Genomic DNA, 20,921 nt, shown 5'->3' with positions numbered 1-20,921 from the left:
CCTGTAATACCTGTAATGTGTTACAAAATAAAATCACAGCGGAGCCGGATCAAACTCGCCCAGAAGTAATCAGAATCTTACTGTTAATATCAGATATGACAAATTTTAGAACTGCCACTCTTGACTTCAGTTTGTTGGTACTGCCTAAGAAGCAGATCTTGCCAGGGTTAAAAATAAAATTGTTATATTCAGTGAGTTAAAGAGGTTAGGCCAGAGATATCAGATATGACAAATTTTAGAACTGCCACTCTCGACTTCGGTTTGTTGGTACTGCCTAACAAGCAGATCTTGCCAGTGTTAAAAATAAAATTGTTATATTCAGTGAGTTAAATAGGTTGGGCCAGAGATATCAGATATGACAAATTTTAGAACTGCAACTCTCGACTTCTGCTTGTTAGTACTGTCTAACTTGCAAATCTTGCCAGTGTTAAAAATAAAATTGTTATATTCAATTAAGTGAGTTAAATAGGTTAGGCCAGAGATATCAGACATGACTAATTTTAGAACTGCAACTCTTGACTTCTGCTTGTTAGTACTGTCTAACAAGCAAATCTTGCCAGGGTTAAAAATAAAACTGTTATTTTCAGTGAGTTAAATAGGTTAGGCCAGAGATATCAGATATGACAAATTTTAGAACTGCAACTCTCGACTTCTGTTTGTTAGTACTGCCTAACTTGCAAATCTTGCCAGTGTTAAAAATAAAATTGTTATATTCAATTAAGTGAGTTAAATAGGTTAGGCCAGAGATATCAGACATGACTAATTTTAGAACTGCAACTCTTGACTTCTGCTTGTTAGTACTGCCTAACAAGCAAATCTTGCCAGGGTTAAAAATAAAATTGTTATATTCTGTGAGTTAAATAGGTTAAGTCAGAGGGTTCTGGCAGAAAGCCATATCCTGTATTCAGACCAAATGTTCTGTATTCAGATCAAATGTCCTGTATTCAGATCAAATGTTCTGTATTCACCAAGAATAGCTCTGAATATTGCCCTTCAGTAAATATCAGACTCTTACCTGTACTATTGTCTTAACTACTCTGCCCCGACCTGCTTATGAGGTGGCTGACTTCGGCGTAGGAGTGTTATCTTGGTACACAAATGAAGGGCAGCCCTTACACTATTGTGGGAAGCCCAACTATCAGAAGTTAAGAACGTCTGCTGCGAAATAAGAATGCTAAGCTCAGTCCTATAGAACGCTTCCAGATAGGCAAACCTCATACTTCGGCTGGTACTTGATATAAGGGAATGGTACATGGATTGGATAGTATGTACCGTTATAGAGAAGAGTCACTGTGAGTTCAAGTCCATCTCTTGTTGGCTTCCTCTCCAGCTGTACATGGGAAGGTCTTCCAGCAACCTGTGGATGGTCGTGTGTTTCACCCAGGCCCTGTCTGGTTTTCTCCTGTGATAATGATGGCCTCCGTCGTATAGGTGAAATATTCTTGAGTGTGGCATAAAACACTGATCAAATAAATAAATAAATCCAAACACAAGCCAGTTCTGAGCTATGTAAAGACACATTCGCTGCTGTTGAACTGCAGTATGTATGTATGCTTGGGGTTTTACATCATACTTAACAGTTTGTCGGTTATATGAGGAGTCACTAGGTGGGTGTACATATACAATGTCTTCCCGTGGCAGGGCAAACCCATGCCGCCAAAATGCCACCTTCACTGAAGTGTGATGCAGAAACCACCAGACCTGACACCCTACCCAGTCACATTATACCGACACTGCACCAACTGATCTGATTTCCTTGCTCTAACTTCTCAGCGCTGAGTGCAGTATCAAATATCATTCTTAAGTCTTGGTATAATCCGACCCGGGTTTGACCTTGGGTCTCTTTCCTTCGAGGCAGACGCTCTAACTACTTGCATACAGAAACGTTGATGTATTCAAATACTGACTGTAAACTAACAAAAAAAAAAAAAAAAAAAAAAAACTGTGCAAACATCCTCAGTGTACATGCAACAACAACAACAGCAGCAGTCTGGTATTCACAGCGCAAGCATCCTGTCACCTAGAAAATTCGTCTCAAAAAATATTCAACTCATCTGCATCATCTGCGCTCAAAATTCATTCGGATTTCACCATCTAGGGCCGAAATGTTAAGTTATTCATGATTCTTTTTTAAATGCCCCGCCCACTTCTGCCAAAACATCAGCATAAACTGGAATATAGGAATAATGTTGAGAAAACAATGATACAAGACAAGATATGGAATCCTTTTAATTAAATAGTGTTTTAATTGTAAAAATATGTAAATAGGCAATGAGTCATCCAATCATGGTCCTAAATCACAGAATGATGTAAGCTCATTGGACAATCACAAGACTGACAAGGGGAGGTAACTAGCCTTAGTAAATTCGCGAGCATATACATGATGAACATGCAAGGTAGGCCCTACCGACAGCGGATGTGAACAAAATGAACGACAGCGGATGTGAACAAAATGAATTTTAAGTACATTTTTGGACACTTCATGATCTAATTACAACTCCAGATAAATCTGACCAATACCACTGCCTTTACACAAAATCTCTTTTTTTTCCACAATAGGCCAACCTGAATTAAGATCATTTACATAAAATTAATTTGATCATAACATTGAAAATGCAAATTATATTATTAGTACAAAACAATTTTGCAAAAATTGCCATGTATAAGCTACAGGTATCAACACATTTTTATACTGAACATTTTCAGACTTTTTTTTTTTTGAATATTAAAGAATTATAGTTTCACCATAAGAATCCAAGCAACAAAATTAAAATGACAAAAGTAACCAATGGGAAACCAAGGAGAAAAAAAACCATTCTGCATGATGTGCCTAGAGTTTTAAGCTTCTGATTAATGAAATTAACAAGAAAGAACAAAAACCGGTCGATACAACTGACTAATGATAAGACATCAATGGAGACACACGACATATATTTTGTTTAAAATGTTGTGATTTTACTGCTGGGTGTAAGAAGATCAGGGTGTCTGTTTTTTTAGTTTTTTGGGGGTGGGGGGGGGATTACAAGCTCCAGTTAGCAGACTATCACACATATTTTTCAATAATTACACAGGTATTTGGTTGTCCTTTTTATTTAACTATAACAGTTAGGCAGACAGGTACATATCCTGCACATCAGTGGCGTTACTTCACGCCCTCTACCCAACCACTGCTATATAGAGTTTTGAAATCTTGACACAAATTCACACACAGGAAATCCCACCCACTTTTGTATAAACGTACAGGATTGGTCAATTGGCTGCGGTCTCTATGCAAATGTCGCCACGCCTTCTCGTTTTCACGGAGCACGAACAGAATAACCTATTAGAAAGGTCATAGATATTACGGTCAAAAAACGACGTCGCCAAGTGGGCGGGCCTTTTGAACCGGACAGATTTAGTTTCAGCTTCACATCACTAATCTCAGGCGCATCATTACGAAGCACAGTGGGTAATAAAGGGAAGGTACGTTAAACTTTGAGTACACTGTGCTGCAGGGCTATAGTTAAACGTGAATTCACGACCATTAGCGTCAACCCACGTATGACAACAACAACACCACCACCACCACCACTCCACATTCAGTGCACAACTCACTGCGTGTCCTAATTCCGAGGTGTACCACACAAATATCATTTTGACATCTCATACCATATACAACATTTTTACTTATTTGGCCTACAAAAACTGTATGCAGGTATAAAGAAACGGTAGACGAAATTGTACACATACAAAAGGTGGTACCAGCGTCAAAGAATCTGATTAGTCATCGGTATTAGTCTTTATTTGGAAGACTGGTGTTATATGCCGTACACAAGAATATTTTCATTTATACCACGACTGTCCAAAGGTTGCTGACAGACCTTTCCACGTACTACCGGAGAGTCATTTTTATTAAAGCAAGGTTATAACATTTGCCTATGCTATGTAATACGAAGCGTATTGCTAAAAATGTATTTAGAAATGTCTGAAGTATCAGCATGAGCCATCAGCCACATCTCAACAGGTGTATCAAAATAAAAATCATTTTTCAGCTAAATTATATGCAAATTAACAAGAGCACATTGACTTCTCACACTTCAAGAACTGCAGTTAAAGAATAAAAGTAGATTAAATGAAAAAAAAAAAAAATCACAACAACAATTTGATATTTCAAGATGCTAGCATACATGTACAAATGTCTTTAAGTAGCTCAATTTACAAAGAGAATTCATTTGAACAATTACTTTGCCCACTTACAACATCAATTTTGTGATTCATTACGGCACAGAGTTGCACATTTCACCTTCATTTTGTTGCAATCCAGTTAACACAATAATATGGTGAATCATCTTAACAGTTGTACAGTTCCATCCTCTTCACCATTTTTACAGTCCAGTTAAAGCAATGTGGTGACTCACCACTGGATCTGTGCATCAACAATCAGATGAAACTCAGCATTTACATAGCCATTTCCTTGGTGAACAACTTGATATAAACCGATCATCCATTAAATCAGCAATTGCACAATTCACATACCGGTATATCATATTTAACACGCCATTTTTGCGTTTTATGTACATATACAAAATACATACAAATATGTAATTATAAAATTAGATACTATACCCTAATTCTTCTAATTTTTGGGACACCTGATCTGCTGTTTTTACCCAATATACATGTAATTGTAGCAGGAATATTCTGTTTCTTTCTTTTTTTCCACGTGATTAGTTCATCTAATGAAAAACATTTTCATCTCTTTACTTTTTAAAAATAATTGGAAGAGAAATGTAATTCTCTGCTTTCAGTACAACTAATATCTGTCCTAAAAATTAGAAGAAACAGGGTGCTATTGATTATGTAAATAAAGAAAGTCCCGCCGCACCAATTAACATATGTCGATTAACATCTTCATCAGGGATAATACTTGATTCACATGTATGTTTTACCATTGTCATAAAAGGAACATAGCCTAGCTACAAGCTTTATCTTTTCAGGACAAGTGCACATGTCAGTAAAACTGCACACATGCAGTATGAACTAAGGGTATTCTAAAAATACAAACCATGTGTATATAATTTAAAGAGAACTAAAATGCGGAAAAGTTATTGAATACTTAAAAAAAGCCTTTTATGCTTCTGTAAAAATTTTTTTTAATATGTTAAAGTACTGGTTGATCCAAGTTAGTAGATCCTATATATAAGGTTACAAATCTGTACATATTCAGAAAGAGAGAGAAAAAAAAGATTTATCGCTTTTCTTTTCATAATTGAATAAAAATGATTTCTTGGTGGTTTTCTTGACTAAATAAAACACATTTTTCGGCCGTTTTAATAATAAGACAATCTTTGGCATTTTGTGTTGAAACATAAATATCACATGCAACTGTTATATGTACATCTGTGGAAGATATTGTATTCCTGCTTCAAGCAAGTCCATTAGCTGCTACTCTGATATACGTGTCCAAATAATGGTAGACAAAACAGGTAAAATCACAATCAGTGAAAATTAGTGGATACAATTAAATAGCCATTCAACAGCACCAAAATTTGTATTCTATGCATATTATTTCTCTAATATCAGTTGGTCAATCTTTCTTCAGAAATATTTTTGAAATGCAAGTCAAAAAGATTCAATTTAACTTGCATCTAAAAACCGACATTTATTTTCGGTTATTCTCTTATTCTATATTTTCTCTGAGATCTTAGCAAAACTTCAAGATGAAATTAAGTCTTTTTTTTTTATAATTTTGAGTTTCAATATATTTGTGTGTTCATCAGTGTTGGTTGAATCTATATACAAGTTGTCTCCCTTTATCCGCTGCACAACTGAGAGTTATCTCCCCTGAGTCTACACTGTCAGCATGAGGTTGGACCTAAAGACATAGCACATTTGCTCTAAATCACACAAACAATACATGTAGCTTAGCTAAAGAACATTTACCATTTTTAGCCGTCTTCAGGTTGACTTTGTAACTTCATATTTTAGGCAATGGACTATTTTATACATCTTTTGCTTGTCATTTTTTGTACATAATTTTCAAAAATCAAACTCCTTCAAAACTCCAATATCTTATATCACTCCTGATCATATTTGAAAAAAAAAAACCCCAAAAGAAACATACACATTCACAAAACAAACAGCCCTAAGAAAGAAGAAATAAGGAATTTCTGCAGCAGTAAGAATTGGACTGTTTAAGATATGAAGGAGACAAAAACTCATGAGGATAGAAAACAGCTGAAGATGGGCATGTAGTAGTAAACCTGACATACTGATGCATCCGGCCTGTCTTGCCATCTTTGATTGTCAACACAATGACAAATTCCAAACAACAAGCAATTATCAATATAAAGCTACTGTATGTTGATATATTGTATTCTACTGAAAGTTTTGTAAATACAAATTCACTTTCCAAAGCAAATGGAATTTCTCACAAGACACTTTTTGGCTTGTTTTATTAAGAAATTAATAAAACTTCACAAAGACTAATTAGTCGTACCCGGTACTATGCGTTGAACAAATCAATCAGACTCAAGCAAAAATGTCACCTGAAAAATGTTAGCCTTAAGGTGAACTAAGTAAAGACACCCCAAGTTGTGAAAGATTTGGGCAGATGTTGTTGTGAAGCACAGACCGTTTTGTATTTATGTTGAAATCATGAATGTTGACCACCTGTACAATTTTGCCTACATCATCTACCAACTACAATACTAACTGCACTGTTATATGTTGTGACCAATCATAACAACGTAGGTCTAAAAATCATTTATTTATTTATTTATTTATTTGGTGTTTATTGCCTTACTCAAGAATATTTCACTCAATTATACGACAGCGGCCAGCATTATGGTGGGAGGAAGCCGGGCAGAACCCGGGGAAAACCCACAACCATCCGCAGGTTGCTGGAAGACTGATCTAAAATGACAAACACAGTACTACAAAGCATTATACCAACCATTACTAATGGCACTTAACTGAAAAAAGTGATCCAAACTTCTGCAGAAACTCTGCCGGAGTTTTCCATTAAACACATTTAATTACCCTAATTTCTCAACTTTTTTATATATAAAAGAGCAATTTATGCACAATTTAAATTTCATTTCTGAGACAAAACTACTTCGACTGGATTGATTTAAGGGCATCACAAAAACAGTAACTTTTGCAGTGTACACAAAATAATGTCCTCAGAATATTTTTAAATAAACACCTTGCAAACATGCGGTAAGGCTGAAGAATCACGGTACAGTTTGTATTTTTTTTCTACATCTCACGACACCAAGTACGTTCTGTTACAAGACTAACAGGTCCGAGTTATTAACAGTTACGTGCACACAGAAGTGTGTAGGCCATACAGAAGTGTGTACGCAACACAGAAGTGTGTAGGCCATACAGAAGTGTGTACACCATACAGAAGTATGCACGCCATACAGAATTGTGTACGCCATACAGAAGTGTGCATGCCATACAGAAGTGTGTACGTGATAGGAAATGTCTACACCATACAGAGATCTTCAGTATATGTCAAGTTCATTTCTCAAATGTATAATCCTCTTTTCAATTCTCGAACATATGAATCGATGAAATTGTTTACATTAATATGAACAATTATAATATCAGCAACATGACTTCTTCTGTGTTCTTTCTGACGGAGGCTTTCCATCTAAAGCTATTCTTTCGTTTTCTTTTTCTTGACCAAGATCATCGCTTTATCGTTTTGTAAAATCTGGAGAAATAAACGAAAACATTATTGTATTACAGGCCACAGCCACAATCTTCAGACAGCATTCATTTAATTAACTTAATTACTACCCAAATAACTTAATAATTCACTACACCTTATACAGTTTTAACTTTATTATTTATTTATTTACAAGATGACTGTTTAACACTCTATTCAATAAGTTTTCACTTAAATGATGGTGGTACATGGCAAGGTCTGTCAGCAACCTTGCAGATGGTTGTGTGTTTTATAGCACTTTCCTCCCACCATAATGCTGGCAGCCATTGTAGAAGTGAAATAGTCTTGAGTATCATGTAAAACACCAATGAAATAAAGGTAACCCTTTTGTGTTTAGGAAACAGGGGTGCCCGATGTAAAGAACAAACCACTGTCAAGTCACTGACAAACTTTGTCACGTCAAGACATGTTGGGCACCAATAGGTTAGTTCTGAGCTCGAACTCCTTTGTAGTTAGAGCAAAAGACGTCCTACTGTATCATGTGACCTGTCAAAAAGGTTAGGCACCTATTGTTAACCTTAATTTACCGATCACGTTTCTTAGAAAATTCTGAGGTACAAAATCATAGCTGTTCTTTCCTGTACTTACTGAGATTCCAACAGTACAGCTTAAGTGGGCATCGTTCTTCTACTGTACACAAGTTTTTGCGAAACATTTTTCTGACAAGCGTGTTACAGTAAATGTAATCCAGATATGTTGCTTAATAGTCACATGGTACAGTACGATTATTTTCACCTTTAGCGATAAACTCTTCTGTTCTTGTCACCAATTAAAACCTGCCCACAAACAATGAGGGAGGGGACTCTAGAAGTTTCCCATCTAAGGTCAGGTTTGAACCTACACCTCGTGCATTCAATACAACACTGTGTAAATATCCAAGCGCCCGTTAGCAGGGAGAATGCGTATGTCCAAATATGGAAAAACCATACAAGTGATACCGGATAGGTGCTATGTATCTTACTGAGCAGTACATCAAGCAAGTCAAGCCACACCCACTGTCTGTGACTGGCAGTGGGCGTGGCATGACAATTCGTCCTAATTCTTACATTCAAAATTTAGTAACAACACAAAGACATTGAAAAGCTGGCAGAAAACAGAACTGCATTGTGCTATAAATGAAGTTGTTTGTTTCAAATACTGCATGTTCTGACATGTATCTATCATCTACATATGTGCACACATTGCAGAACTGAGAAGCTGGTTAGGAATAAAAGGTTCCCATTGTCCAAGTTTCCCTCAATGTGGCAAAGATCTGCAGTAAACAGGCTGTTTGTCCAAGACTGGAGGTTATCTGGGTCAAACAACCAGATGTATGACTTCACATATAGGTCAAGGTCAAACAGAGGTCATTGTATCCTTCAGTGTATCACCTAGAATTATCTGATTTTTTTTCAAGCACAAATGACTTGCTGGATTCCAAGAAGTGGAGCATTTGAAAATGAAAATATGAATAAATGATTCAAAAATATTCTGATTGTTTATTACTTTGGTTGATTGTTGTTCAATACTAGAATTTTTCATTCTTACAATGGCAGTCACATTCATGTGCGGAGAAAACTGGAGTAAACTCAGAGTAACCACTGATCTTCGTCAGCTACCTGATAAACATCCCAAAGCAAAATCTGAAGCCGAACTAGCGAGAACTGGATTTCAGCATGTTACTTATGATTCATGCTACAGGTTAAGGACTTTTCAACAGGGCAGTTTCATGTTTTAACTCTTTCATCACTGAAGGTAAAAAAAGTCTGATACTGTACCAATTAAATGACCTATGAAAAAATGTTAGGCAACTATATTCAATTAGTTATACTATAATACTGAATCTGAAAAACGTTTTAGGGAGCCAAGAGTTTGTGAACTCAGTAAGTTCCTGAAGCAAAGTGGTGTCACCAGAACACAGCCATATCAGTCAATTAAAATCAGAAAAATTTACCTGACATTTCTGCTAAGTCTAAGTTCTGATACAGTAGGACTTGGGCGACAAAAGAGTTTAATCTCAAAACTCCCATATTTTCTGGTGCGGCTATTTATTATGGGAAAGACAATGATTCAATCAAACTGCAGCCGTACGTGGAAAGGTATGCCAGCAACCTGTGGATGGTCGTGAGTTCTCCCGGGCTCTGCCCGGTTTCCTCCCACCGTAATGCTGGCCGTCGGCGTATGAGTGAAATATTCTTGAGTATGGCGTAAAAAACAATCAAATAAATAAATAAATAAATCAAATCAAACTGCTGGCATTGCAGTTTCCTCCACTCATTAACCTGCTAGGAAATGAAATTCCTCAATCTTTTCACATATGAAAGAGCAACTTTCAGTGCAATTTATGCACCTTTTTCATTTGATTTTGGAGACAAAACCACATTGGCTGGATTAGCAAATTTTACAACTTCACAAAAAGTGTAATTTGACCAGCCTACACAAACTAAAACCTTCAGGATATGGTTAGCTAAATACTTTGCAAGCATATGAAAAGGTTGCAAGCATAAGAACTGCAGCATAGTACAATACACCAACCAAATCAAAAAATATACGTCTACTTACCTTAGTGACTAAAAATCTGGCGGCCTCATCGATGTTGATATTTTCTTTGGCGGACGTCTCAAACCAGCCTATAAATCCCTTTTCCTTACAGAACTCGTCCATCTGTGTAGTGTTATTCACTAAGCCTTCTTTAGCTTGATCACACTATTAGCACAAAATAAAAAAAAAAAAATTAGGGAATGTGCACGGCATTTTTACAGGCAAATAAATGTCACAAAATGCTATTTTTGGCACTGAAACTTCCAATTTTCCAGCGCAATATCATCCCTTGTTTCAAGCAAACCTCAGAACACCTTTCTAAAATCGATAGAAGCCTCAGAATCAGGAAAAATGGGCAAGTTTGGCCTGGCTGAAATTTATGATCATTTAGGGAATTCCCCCACCCCACCCCCGCCTCACCCCTCTTCCGGTAGTTATGGGGAAGACTGAGTAACACGGGCACACACACTGGGTAGTTCAGGCCTCCTTCAGTGACACGTAAATCCAACGCTGCATAAGTCAATAAAATAAATGACAGCAGTCAGGTTTATTTCTCGAGGAATCTAACTTGGAGAGGACGAAAGAAAAAAATCCCACTTCCCAATGTAGGCCTACCCGACAAACGTCTTTGACCCTAAGCCTCAGTTAAACCAGTGAGGGATGAAATGAAGCCTGTTGCCATGGTAACCGTGTTTGGCACAGGCTAAACAATGTGCGTCTTGGCCAAATAAGGAATGAGTAAGTGAGTGAGTGAGTGAGTGAGTGAGTGCGTACTTGGGTTTAACGTCGTACCTAACAATTTTTTCAGTCACATGACGACGAAGGAATCCTTAGTGTGCATGTAATATGCCTCCTTGTTACAGGATGGATTTCCGCCGCTCTTTTATATAGTGCTGCTTCACTTAAACGTCTTACCGAAGGCCAGTAAACGGCCCCGCCCGAGCCATTATACTGATACGGGTCAACCAGTTGTTGCACTATCCCCTTCATGCTGAACGCCAAGGCGAGGAAGCTGGAACGTCCTCTTAGGTGTGACTCGAACCAGGATTGATTCCTGGATTTACCTCTGCCAATACACGAGTTGGCTAGCCAGTGCCCTCTGTTGTAACGTTGTAAGTTTATGTATAGAAATTATCTGCAATCAGATACCTTATTGGCTAGAAGCACACAGGGAACTGAAGAACCGTCAGGGAGCTGGACCTTGCTGTCAAGGTCGTTCTTCCATTTTGTGACAGCTTCGAAAGTTGACGCTCTTGTGACATCAAAAACGACGCAGGCTCCAACAGCTTCTTTGTAGTAGACACGAGTCATGTTACCAAACCTTTCCTGGCCTGAAAAAAACACAAAACAACAAAAAATGGTGAATTGTAGGTTTCTAGTCAACGCCATGAACGACCAAACAGTGACTGACTGATTAGTATTTTATTCAGTACTCAAAAATTTTTCACTAATATGATCACAGTCAAGTCTACAGACAGAAGAAATCACAATAAACCCCTACCTTCACCATGCAGGTAAGAAAAGTTTATAGACAGAAGAAATCAGAATAAAACCCCCTCCTTCACCATGCAGGTAAGAAAGGTTTATAGACAGAAGAAATCACAGTAAACCCCCGCCTTCACCATGCAGGTAAGAAAAGTTTATAGACAGAAGAAATCACAATAAATCCCTGCCTTCACCATGCAGGTAAGAAAAGTTTATAGACAGAAGAAATCACAGTAAACCCCCGCCTTCACCATGCAGGTAAGAAAGGTTTATAGACAGAAGAAATCACAATAAATCCCTGCCTTCACCATGCAGGTAAGAAAAGTTTATAGACAGAAGAAATCACAGTAAACCCCCGCCTTCACCATGCAAGTAAGAACAGTTTATAGACAGAAGAAATCACAATAAACCCCTGCCTTCACCATGCAGTTAAGAAAAGTTTATAGACAGAAGAAATCAGAATAAACCCCTGCCTTCACCATGCAGGTAAGTAAAGTTTATAGACAGAAGAAATCACAATAAATCCCTGCCTTCACCATGCAGTTAAGAAAAGTTTATAGACAGAAGAAATCAGAATAAAACCCCCTCCTTCACCATGCAGGTAAGAAAGGTTTATAGACAGAAGAAATCACAATAAATCCCTGCCTTCACCATGCAGGTAAGAAAAGTTTATAGACAGAAGAAATCACAGTAAACCCCCGCCTTCACCATGCAGGTAAGAAAGGTTTATAGACAGAAGAAATCACAATAAATCCCTGCCTTCACCATGCAGGTAAGAAAAGTTTATAGACAGAAGAAATCACAGTAAACCCCCGCCTTCACCATGCAAGTAAGAACAGTTTATAGACAGAAGAAATCACAATAAACCCCTGCCTTCACCATGCAGTTAAGAAAAGTTTATAGACAGAAGAAACCAGAATAAACCCCTGCCTTCACCATGCAGGTAAGTAAAGTTTATAGACAGAAGAAATCAGAATAAACCCCTGCCTTCACCATGCAGGTAGGAAAAGTTTATAGACAGAAGAAATCACAATAAACCCCCGCCTTCACCATGCAGGTAAGACAAGTTTATAGACAGAAGAAATCACAATAAACCCCCGCCTTCACCATGCAGGTAAGACAGCGCATTCAAACACTGCCAGGTTTTCAGTTGCGAAGTTTCAAAATCACAAACTACTAATTCTCGATTCCAACGGGAACTTTCATACCGGTTCCAATTAAACTTCATGCCTGTAACTTTGATGACAAATTCGTGCCTGCTCTGTATTAGATAAAATTATATTTTAAACGAGACTTGAGTACTCTAGTGCCGTGGAGTGATCCAATCAGTGCTGCCTAATTATATTTTAAACGAGACTCGAGCGCTGTAGTGCCGTGGAGTGATCCAATCAGTGCTGCCTAATTATATTTTAAACGAGACTCGAGCACTGTAGTGCCGTGGAGTGATCCAATCAGTGCTGCCTAATTATATTTTAAACCAGACTCGAGCACTGTAGTGCCGTGGAGTGATCCAATCAGTGCTGCCTAATTATATTTTAAACGAGACTCGAGCACTGTAGTGCTGTGGAGCGATCCAATCAGTGCTCATAAAGTGCCTAATTTTTGTGGGTTTAATCACCCACCGATATCTTAATTAAGGTGTCCTTTTTGAGTGTCAATCATCTAAGGTTTCGTTCTCACCCTGACTGATCAAGTTGCAGGTTAGAATCCAGTTCTTAGCAGTTTTGCTGCGGTTTTAAGTCAGAAGGTTTGTCAAGTGCCTACCGAAGTTAGGTGGTTTATTCTGGCTACTTATGTTCCTTCCGGCTGTCATATACAGTAATTCTTCTATCTTTTTGCAGGTTACATGGCGTTTATTTAGGCACTGTCTGTATATTTTGAGCACATGATTTGGTCTACACTGCATGATCAGCTTTATTCATGGACGGAGCTGAAGGCCAGGTTTTATTTATTTATTAATTTTATTGGTGTTTTATACTGCACTTCTGAATATTTCACTGAGATGACAGCAGCCAGCATTATGGTGGGAGGAAACCTGGCAGAGTCTGGGGGAAACCCACGACCATCCGCAGTTTGAAGGCCAGAGTTTGGCCAAGCTAGTAAAGCCAGTTGAATGTCAAACTGATTACAACATTATTACAGGTGCAGAAATTTGATTGGAAATTATCCTGTTATATTATGAAAAGGTTTAAAAATTAGGTCAACTAAAAACGTGTAAATGACTTTGAAACATTAAATATTAAATAAATAAACAAGTAAATATTTTAGAAGTACTACTTTCACAATATGTGTTTCCTACCCGTTTGAGCCATCAGAATAAAGGTTATGTTACAATTATGGGTACAAATCCTGTACAGGTGATGTAAGTTTACCTGTTAGCACACCTGTATATAGTGGATATGATAAACACCCCAAAAACTGGTCTAAAATAGGTTGTTTTGAATGCAAAATTAAGTCACAAGTCAAATTTAGGACAAAAAAATGGCCATAATTTAGATGAAATTTTGCAAAAGAGCTGTAAACAAACTAGATCCATAAAGTTTCAATGAAGAAAGATTATACAGCCATTACGTTTTCATATTTATTTATTTATTTATTTATTTGACTGGAATTTTTCAGGAGTATTTCACTTATACAAAGGCAACCAGCATTTAACTGTATGGTGGGAACAAAGTCGTCAGAGCCCGTGGGAAATCCCTGCCATCCACAGGCTGCTGGACAATTCCACGTACTGCCGGAGAGCATGAGTTGGTCTTGGGCTCATCATGAGCCATAAGGAAAGAAAACCCTGGTGAACTAAAGATAAAATGGTTGTAGGCTACGATAAGATATCTTTGCTCTCATCGAATCCACGTGTACAAGTGATTCAGTTCACATTACTTGCTGTCTGAACACTCCTAGAGATAAATACATGTAAACGTGACACTTTGTACGCTACGGCTTATCATTTAGCCAATCTGGGCGGGTTTGTATATATACACACAGATTGCATTATTAAAGCACATGGAAATGTTCTCACAAAATATTCCATATATTCATTTGTTTATTTATTTATCTGATCAGAGGGAGGAGGAAATTTGAGTAACGAGGAAACCAGAGGGATGAGGAAACTGGAGGTTGTGGGGAATCAGAGGGATGAGGAAACTGGAGGGTATGGGTAATCAAAGGGATGAGGAAACCAGAGGGATGAGGAAACTGGAGGTTGTGGGAAATCAAAGGAATGAGGGATGAAGAAACTGCGGGATGTGGGAAATCAGAGGGATGAGGAAACTGGAGGGTATGGATAATCAAAGGGGTGAGGAAATAGGAGGGATGAGGGTACTGCAGGATGTGGGTAATCAAAGGAATGAGGGATGAAGAAACTGCGGGATGTGGGAAATCAGAGGGATGAGGAAACTGGAGGGTATGGATAATCAAAGGGGTGAGGAAATAGGAGGGATGAGGGTACTGCAGGTTGTGGGGAATCAAAGGAATGAGGGATGAAGAAACTGCGGGATGTGGGAAATCAGAGGGATGAGGAAACTGGAGGGTATGGATAATCAAAGGGGTGAGGAAATAGGAGGGATGAGGGTACTGCAGGATGTGGGGAATCAAAGGAATGAGGGATGAAGAAACTGCGGGATGTGGGAAATCAGAGGGATGAGGAAACTGGAGGGTATGGATAATCAAAGGGGTGAGGAAACAGGAGGGATGAGGGTACTGCAGGTTGTGGGAAATCAAAGGAATGAGGGATGAAGAAACTGCGGGATGTGGGAAATCAGAGGGATGAGGAAACTGGAGGGTATGGATAATCAAAGGGGTGAGGAAATAGGAGGGATGAGGGTACTGCAGGATGTGGGGAATCAAAGGAATGAGGGATGAAGAAACTGCGGGATGTGGGAAATCAGAGGGATGAGGAAACTGGAGGGTATGGATAATCAAAGGGGTGAGGAAATAGGAGGGATGAGGGTACTGCAGGTTGTGGGAAATCAAAGGAATGAGGGATGAAGAAACTGCAGGATGTGGGAAATCAGAGGGATGAGGAAACTGGAGGGTATGGATAATCAAAGGGGTGAGGAAATAGGAGGGATGAGGGTACTGCAGGATGTGGGTAATCAAAGGGATGAGGAAACTGGAGGGATGAGGAAATTGCAGGGATGAGGAAACTGCAGGGCGTGGGAAGTCAGAGGGATGAGGAAACTGGAGGATGTGGGTAATCAGAGGGAGGAGGTAACTGGAGGGATGAGGAAACTGGAGGGTGTGGAAAATCAGAGGAAAGAGGTAACTGGTGTGTGGGAAAACCAGATAAGAAACTGGAGGACAAAGAATACCTAACCAGCGGGAGGAGGAAACTGAAAGGTGAAAGAACCCAGAGGAAAAGGAATCTCGGAGTTTAGGAAACCAAAGCACAGAGGAAAACAGAATAAGCAAATCAGAAACTATAAAGTGAGTGAGCTTAAATGTACCTGCAATATCCCAGAGCTGTAGTCGTATCAGCGTATCAGCATCCCAGTTAATTACCTTCAGAGCAAAGTCAACTCCAATCTGAACACCGCCGTTAAGGCTTCTCTTTACGTCAATTATTTGTAAGTATTCAAACATTTACTTACTTACTTACTTAACATGTGATATATGATTGATTCCACTGACTAGTGTTAGAATCTGTACTTCAACAACATTTCACTTAGTTGCAGTGAGTGACCTAATACTTTGCCAAATAACAAGCTGAAGGTTTTGCGTGACTCTGAGTAAAACCACCAGCCCCTTAGGCAAGTATCAGATGAACATTTCCACGAGGCGAAAAAACATTTCAGCCTACTGTAAGTATTCAACATTTTCAAACGCTAAAGCACTTTTTCCCCCCGTGGAAATTTATGCATGCAATAATTATGAAAATGATGTTACAAATGATTTTTTTTGTGTGTGTCATTAAAAACGCAAGCTTCATAAAACTGTGTAAATTATTTCTGTACAACCTCTCAGAATGTTTCCAAATCTTGGTTCCTGAGGCAGTTGAAGAATTAGGAAACAGCTCAATACATAAAAACTTCATGTAAGACCAAACGAAAATGTCTCCATTTACATCAATACTGCCGACATGCCAGTAAGTCTCCCAGAATATTCGTTAGCAGGGCAGTTTATTAATAAACTAAATTAATCCCGTGTCTGAGGCTGGGGATAAGCAAATCAAAAAATGAAGGAAAAAAAAAGGCGTCTCAACTGCTTGAGATGAAGGAATGCTTAAATAGGTGACACCAATTTTGTTTTGTATTTTACAGGCGAGTCGACACTAAAACTGTTACAATCCAAAAATGGGAAAAAAAAAAGAAATCTGAAAATCCACCTTTTTATTTTGTCCCGTGTGAACGTTTCACATTATTTTTCTTTTTGTTTTTTTTTTAAAGTTTCTGGATCATGTGCATGTTATCTTTGACAAGAGCAATTGCGGAGACAGTTTACGTTTTCCTCAAATTACATGATGATGACTTCCTCTGACACTGAAAACAGTACGTTTGACCTTATTGTACATTTAAAAATATGCGTCAAATAAACTGTAGTATCGTGCTCAAACCACTTTTAGTTACCCGTATATTATCTACTTTTATCATACTTAGAGATAGAGTGATTCTTCATTTCTACATATGGGTCATGAGACAATAACATGACTTTCCACAAAACATGATGTACAATGGTCATGTGCCCAAGGAATGTAACATCATGCGCACAAAATAATATCCCATGTTCATGAGGCAATAGCCAATGATTTCATGTTAATATTCAACAATCTTGCACTAATATCCAACTATCACGTGCGTTAACTGCACACCAGTGTTCTCCCTTTACGTGTTCTCTGATTTCTGCTTGTTTGAAAAGTAAACAGCTGGACTGTGGTTACGAATCACATTTAAACTGTAGTATTTAAACTCGAACCAACCTTTACTTTATGTATTTTATATTTATTCGCTTGGCTTTTTACGCCATCCTCAAGCACTTATATGACGGCGGCCAGAATTATGATGGGAGGAAACCGGGCAGAAGCACCTTTGTAGGCATTAAATCATTGATCCCTTGCACAAATCACACCTCTTTTCTTTACAAACTTTTGACGTTCACAAACGTTTTCTCCATCCCTTGTCTACTCTGAATAACTTTTTGGGGGTTCTATTTGCAGATGCCCATGTTACATCAAATGCAATCCAGCAATAGTTGCCCAACATTTTTGACAGGTCAAATGATACAGTATGACTTTTTTTTTACCACCTTTAAAGTCAAAAGAGTTCGAACTTGAAAACTCCCCTAATGTATATCAACATAGAGAGATCCATATATCCCAGCACAGTACACATGTCCTCTAACACACAAATGGAAAGCATGACTGCGAATGTTGACAGTACCACATGTGACCACACATATGCCCCAAATGGAAGGGAAAGCAAATCAACAAAAAGATTATACTTGTATTTGTTCTTTTTTCCACTGAAAATGACCAATGTACTACAGTGCAAGCCCATTGTGTCTTGCTGCCTGGGTGACTTTTTTATTTCGCCTTATTGTCTGCCACTGAGGTAGTGTTACATCTGGTGTCACTTATCGACCACTCTAAGACAGCCGCTTCGCAGGTTCCCTCATCCCCCACCAGGGGGTGTGTCTTCAGCAGCCTGCTTGTGATCGCCACATTGGGCATAAAATGCACTGGGTGGAAAATTGTATGACATGAATCAAAAGTTCTCCATGGACAGTCTTTTGTACACACAGTAAATGACCTAAAACTTCTCAGTCTTGTGTACCTTCAGTAAATGATCTAAAAGTTCTCAATGGACAGTCCTGTGTACACACAGTAAATGACCCAAAACTTCTCCATTGACAGTCTTGTGTAGACACAGTAAATGACCTAAAAGTTCTCAATGGACAGTCTTGTGTAGACACAGTAAATGACCTAAAACTTCTCAGTCTTGTGTACCTTCAGTAAATGATCTAAAAGTTCTCAATGGACAGTTTTGTGTACACACAGTAAACGACCTAAAACTTCTCAGTGGACAGTCTTGTGTACACACAGTAAATGACCTAAAAGTTCTCAATGGACAGTCTTGTGTACACACAGTAAATGACCCAAAACTTCTCAATGGACAGTTTTGTGTACACACAGTAAACGACCTAAAACTTCTCAGTGGACAGTCTTGTGTAAACACAGTAAATGACCTAAAACTTCTCAGTCTTGTGTACCTTCATTAAATGATCTAAAAGTTCTCAATGGACAGTTTTGTGTACACACAGTAAACGACCTAAAACTTCTCAGTGGACAGTCTTGTGTAAACACAGTAAATGACCTAAAAGTTCTCAATGGACAGTCTTGTGTACACACAGTAAATGACCCAAAACTTCTCAATGGACAGTTTTGTGTACACACAGTAAATGACCCAAAACTTCTCAATGGACAGTTTTGTGTACACATAGTAAACGACCTAAAACTTCTCCCACAAAGGCTCATTTTTACACGATTAGAAATGCCAGAAAATGTATCTTATGGTTCTTAAACTAACATTTCTCCATTAGGGGATTATCCTACTTTCCAAACCTCAAGCACCTTTCTAAGATCGATAAAACTATCAGAACCTTGCAAAATGGGCAAAATGAAACATGGGTGACACAAGTTTGAGAAGCGCCTTCTGGTTCTCAGCTCAGAAGCCTTGAAATTGAAATACTACATGTACAAAAGCACAATAAGCCTGCAAATCGCTGTCTGGAATTTTTAAAAATGGTGCATGACCCACAAAACCTTTGTCCAGTAACCATGGGAACATGTAACCTATACAACATTTCCAGTCCACTTTCTCCAACATGTCCAAGTTAGTGGTTTTAAAACATGTCAGGCACAATATTTGCAGCCTAGCAAGGACGGACGGCTGTGTACCATATACACATGCACTGCAGCTGATCAACTGTTTAATTAGTTCCTAATTATTAATATTCAAGGACATATATTCAGCATAAATTTAAGTCACGAGAATATTTCTACGCCATATTTCTATTTATCATTTATGTTTGAGTGAAATGCCCGGACTTCTGTCACTCACAAAAAGTGTTGTTTCACATGTTATGTGTTGATCACCCTTGTTAACACAGTTTTGATATTTCTAATCCCAACAAAAATGACATCTGAAAAGAAACACTTTGCTTCCTAACCGTCCAATCTGAGCTCAGTGGCATGACGTCATAATTCCAGTTTAGTCAAATTAGTCAAACATGTCTAGACGTCATGTAACAAGACACGAACTACATTCAAACTTATGATGTTTCTGCAATGTTGACATCCTATTTAATTATATAATGAGGCTTTCTTCTGCCTTCAGCTAAAATTGAGCACCCAAAAAAACTGATTGCCTGCAGTTGTTTCTTACATACTGTCAGCTCTCGAGAAGTGATATATTCAGTGAGTGTAAAACGCGAATTGAGTATCAATTGTTGAGAGCTGACAATTCCCGATACTGTATCCTAACTTGCAGGATATGTTTCATTATACTTAAAAACAAACTGTGTACATGCTCAGCTGGAATTTCAAATCACTGAATTTGTTCATCCATAACCGAACCAGCCATCGTCCCGTTGTTTACTCTCTACAAACAAGCAGATGTCAGGGATGCGTGAAGGGAGGTAACTGCATTAGAATAAATGTATGTGATTTTTTAGACATTAGCACAAGATCGATGACAACTGCCTCTTGAACATCGGATATTACTTTGTGATCTTGACTTTGCTTTGCTTGAGTTTGATATCACTTTTTTTGCAGAATATCACGTGACCATGCACTGGCCAATGGAAAGCAAGAATCGCTTTGTGAAATGTAATAATATGCAAAATAATGTATGAGCGATGAGGCAAGGATACAGTAGCTCTGTAGTGCTGTGAGAAGAACTGATGAACGTATCTCTTGATGATGCTGGTTTTGCCGGTGCCGAGTTCCCCGATCACTAAAATTTTATACAAGTGCTCCTTCTTCTCCCCACTTCCTGCCTGAAATGAGAGAAAAAAAAGATAAAACACACCATGAATGAACGAATGAATGAATGAATGAATGAGTCAGAATGAATATATATTTTATTAAAGGAGGGTTGATTGACTGATTATTCATCAGTTGAAAAATACTACCAAGTTATACATGTCAACACCGAGGAGCAGTTACGAAAAATATAAAATATAACAGTGGTTAGCATATGTGAAT

The 20,921-nt window shown here is 38.2% G+C and overlaps 1 protein-coding gene across 1 annotated transcript in view; it reads right to left on the bottom strand.

Annotated features, from left to right (window-relative positions):
- Positions 1–6,740: 6,740 nt before the first annotated feature.
- Positions 6,741–20,921, bottom strand: part of LOC135463578 (ras-related protein Rab-32-like) — a 58,948-nt gene continuing 44,767 nt past the window's right edge. The window contains 6 exon segments of the mRNA XM_064740883.1: positions 6,741–7,685; positions 7,688–7,702; positions 10,259–10,402; positions 11,387–11,568; positions 16,168–16,246; positions 20,588–20,713. Coding sequence (XP_064596953.1) covers positions 7,593–7,685; positions 7,688–7,702; positions 10,259–10,402; positions 11,387–11,568; positions 16,168–16,246; positions 20,588–20,713 — 639 coding nt within the window. The 3' untranslated portion in view covers positions 6,741–7,592.

This window comes from Liolophura sinensis, chromosome 3 (genome assembly GCF_032854445.1).
Source record: "Liolophura sinensis isolate JHLJ2023 chromosome 3, CUHK_Ljap_v2, whole genome shotgun sequence".
NCBI classification, from domain to species: domain Eukaryota; kingdom Metazoa; phylum Mollusca; class Polyplacophora; order Chitonida; family Chitonidae; genus Liolophura; species Liolophura sinensis.
The sequence above is the reverse complement of the archived record's forward strand: the minus strand, read 5'-3'. Positions and strand labels throughout refer to the sequence as shown.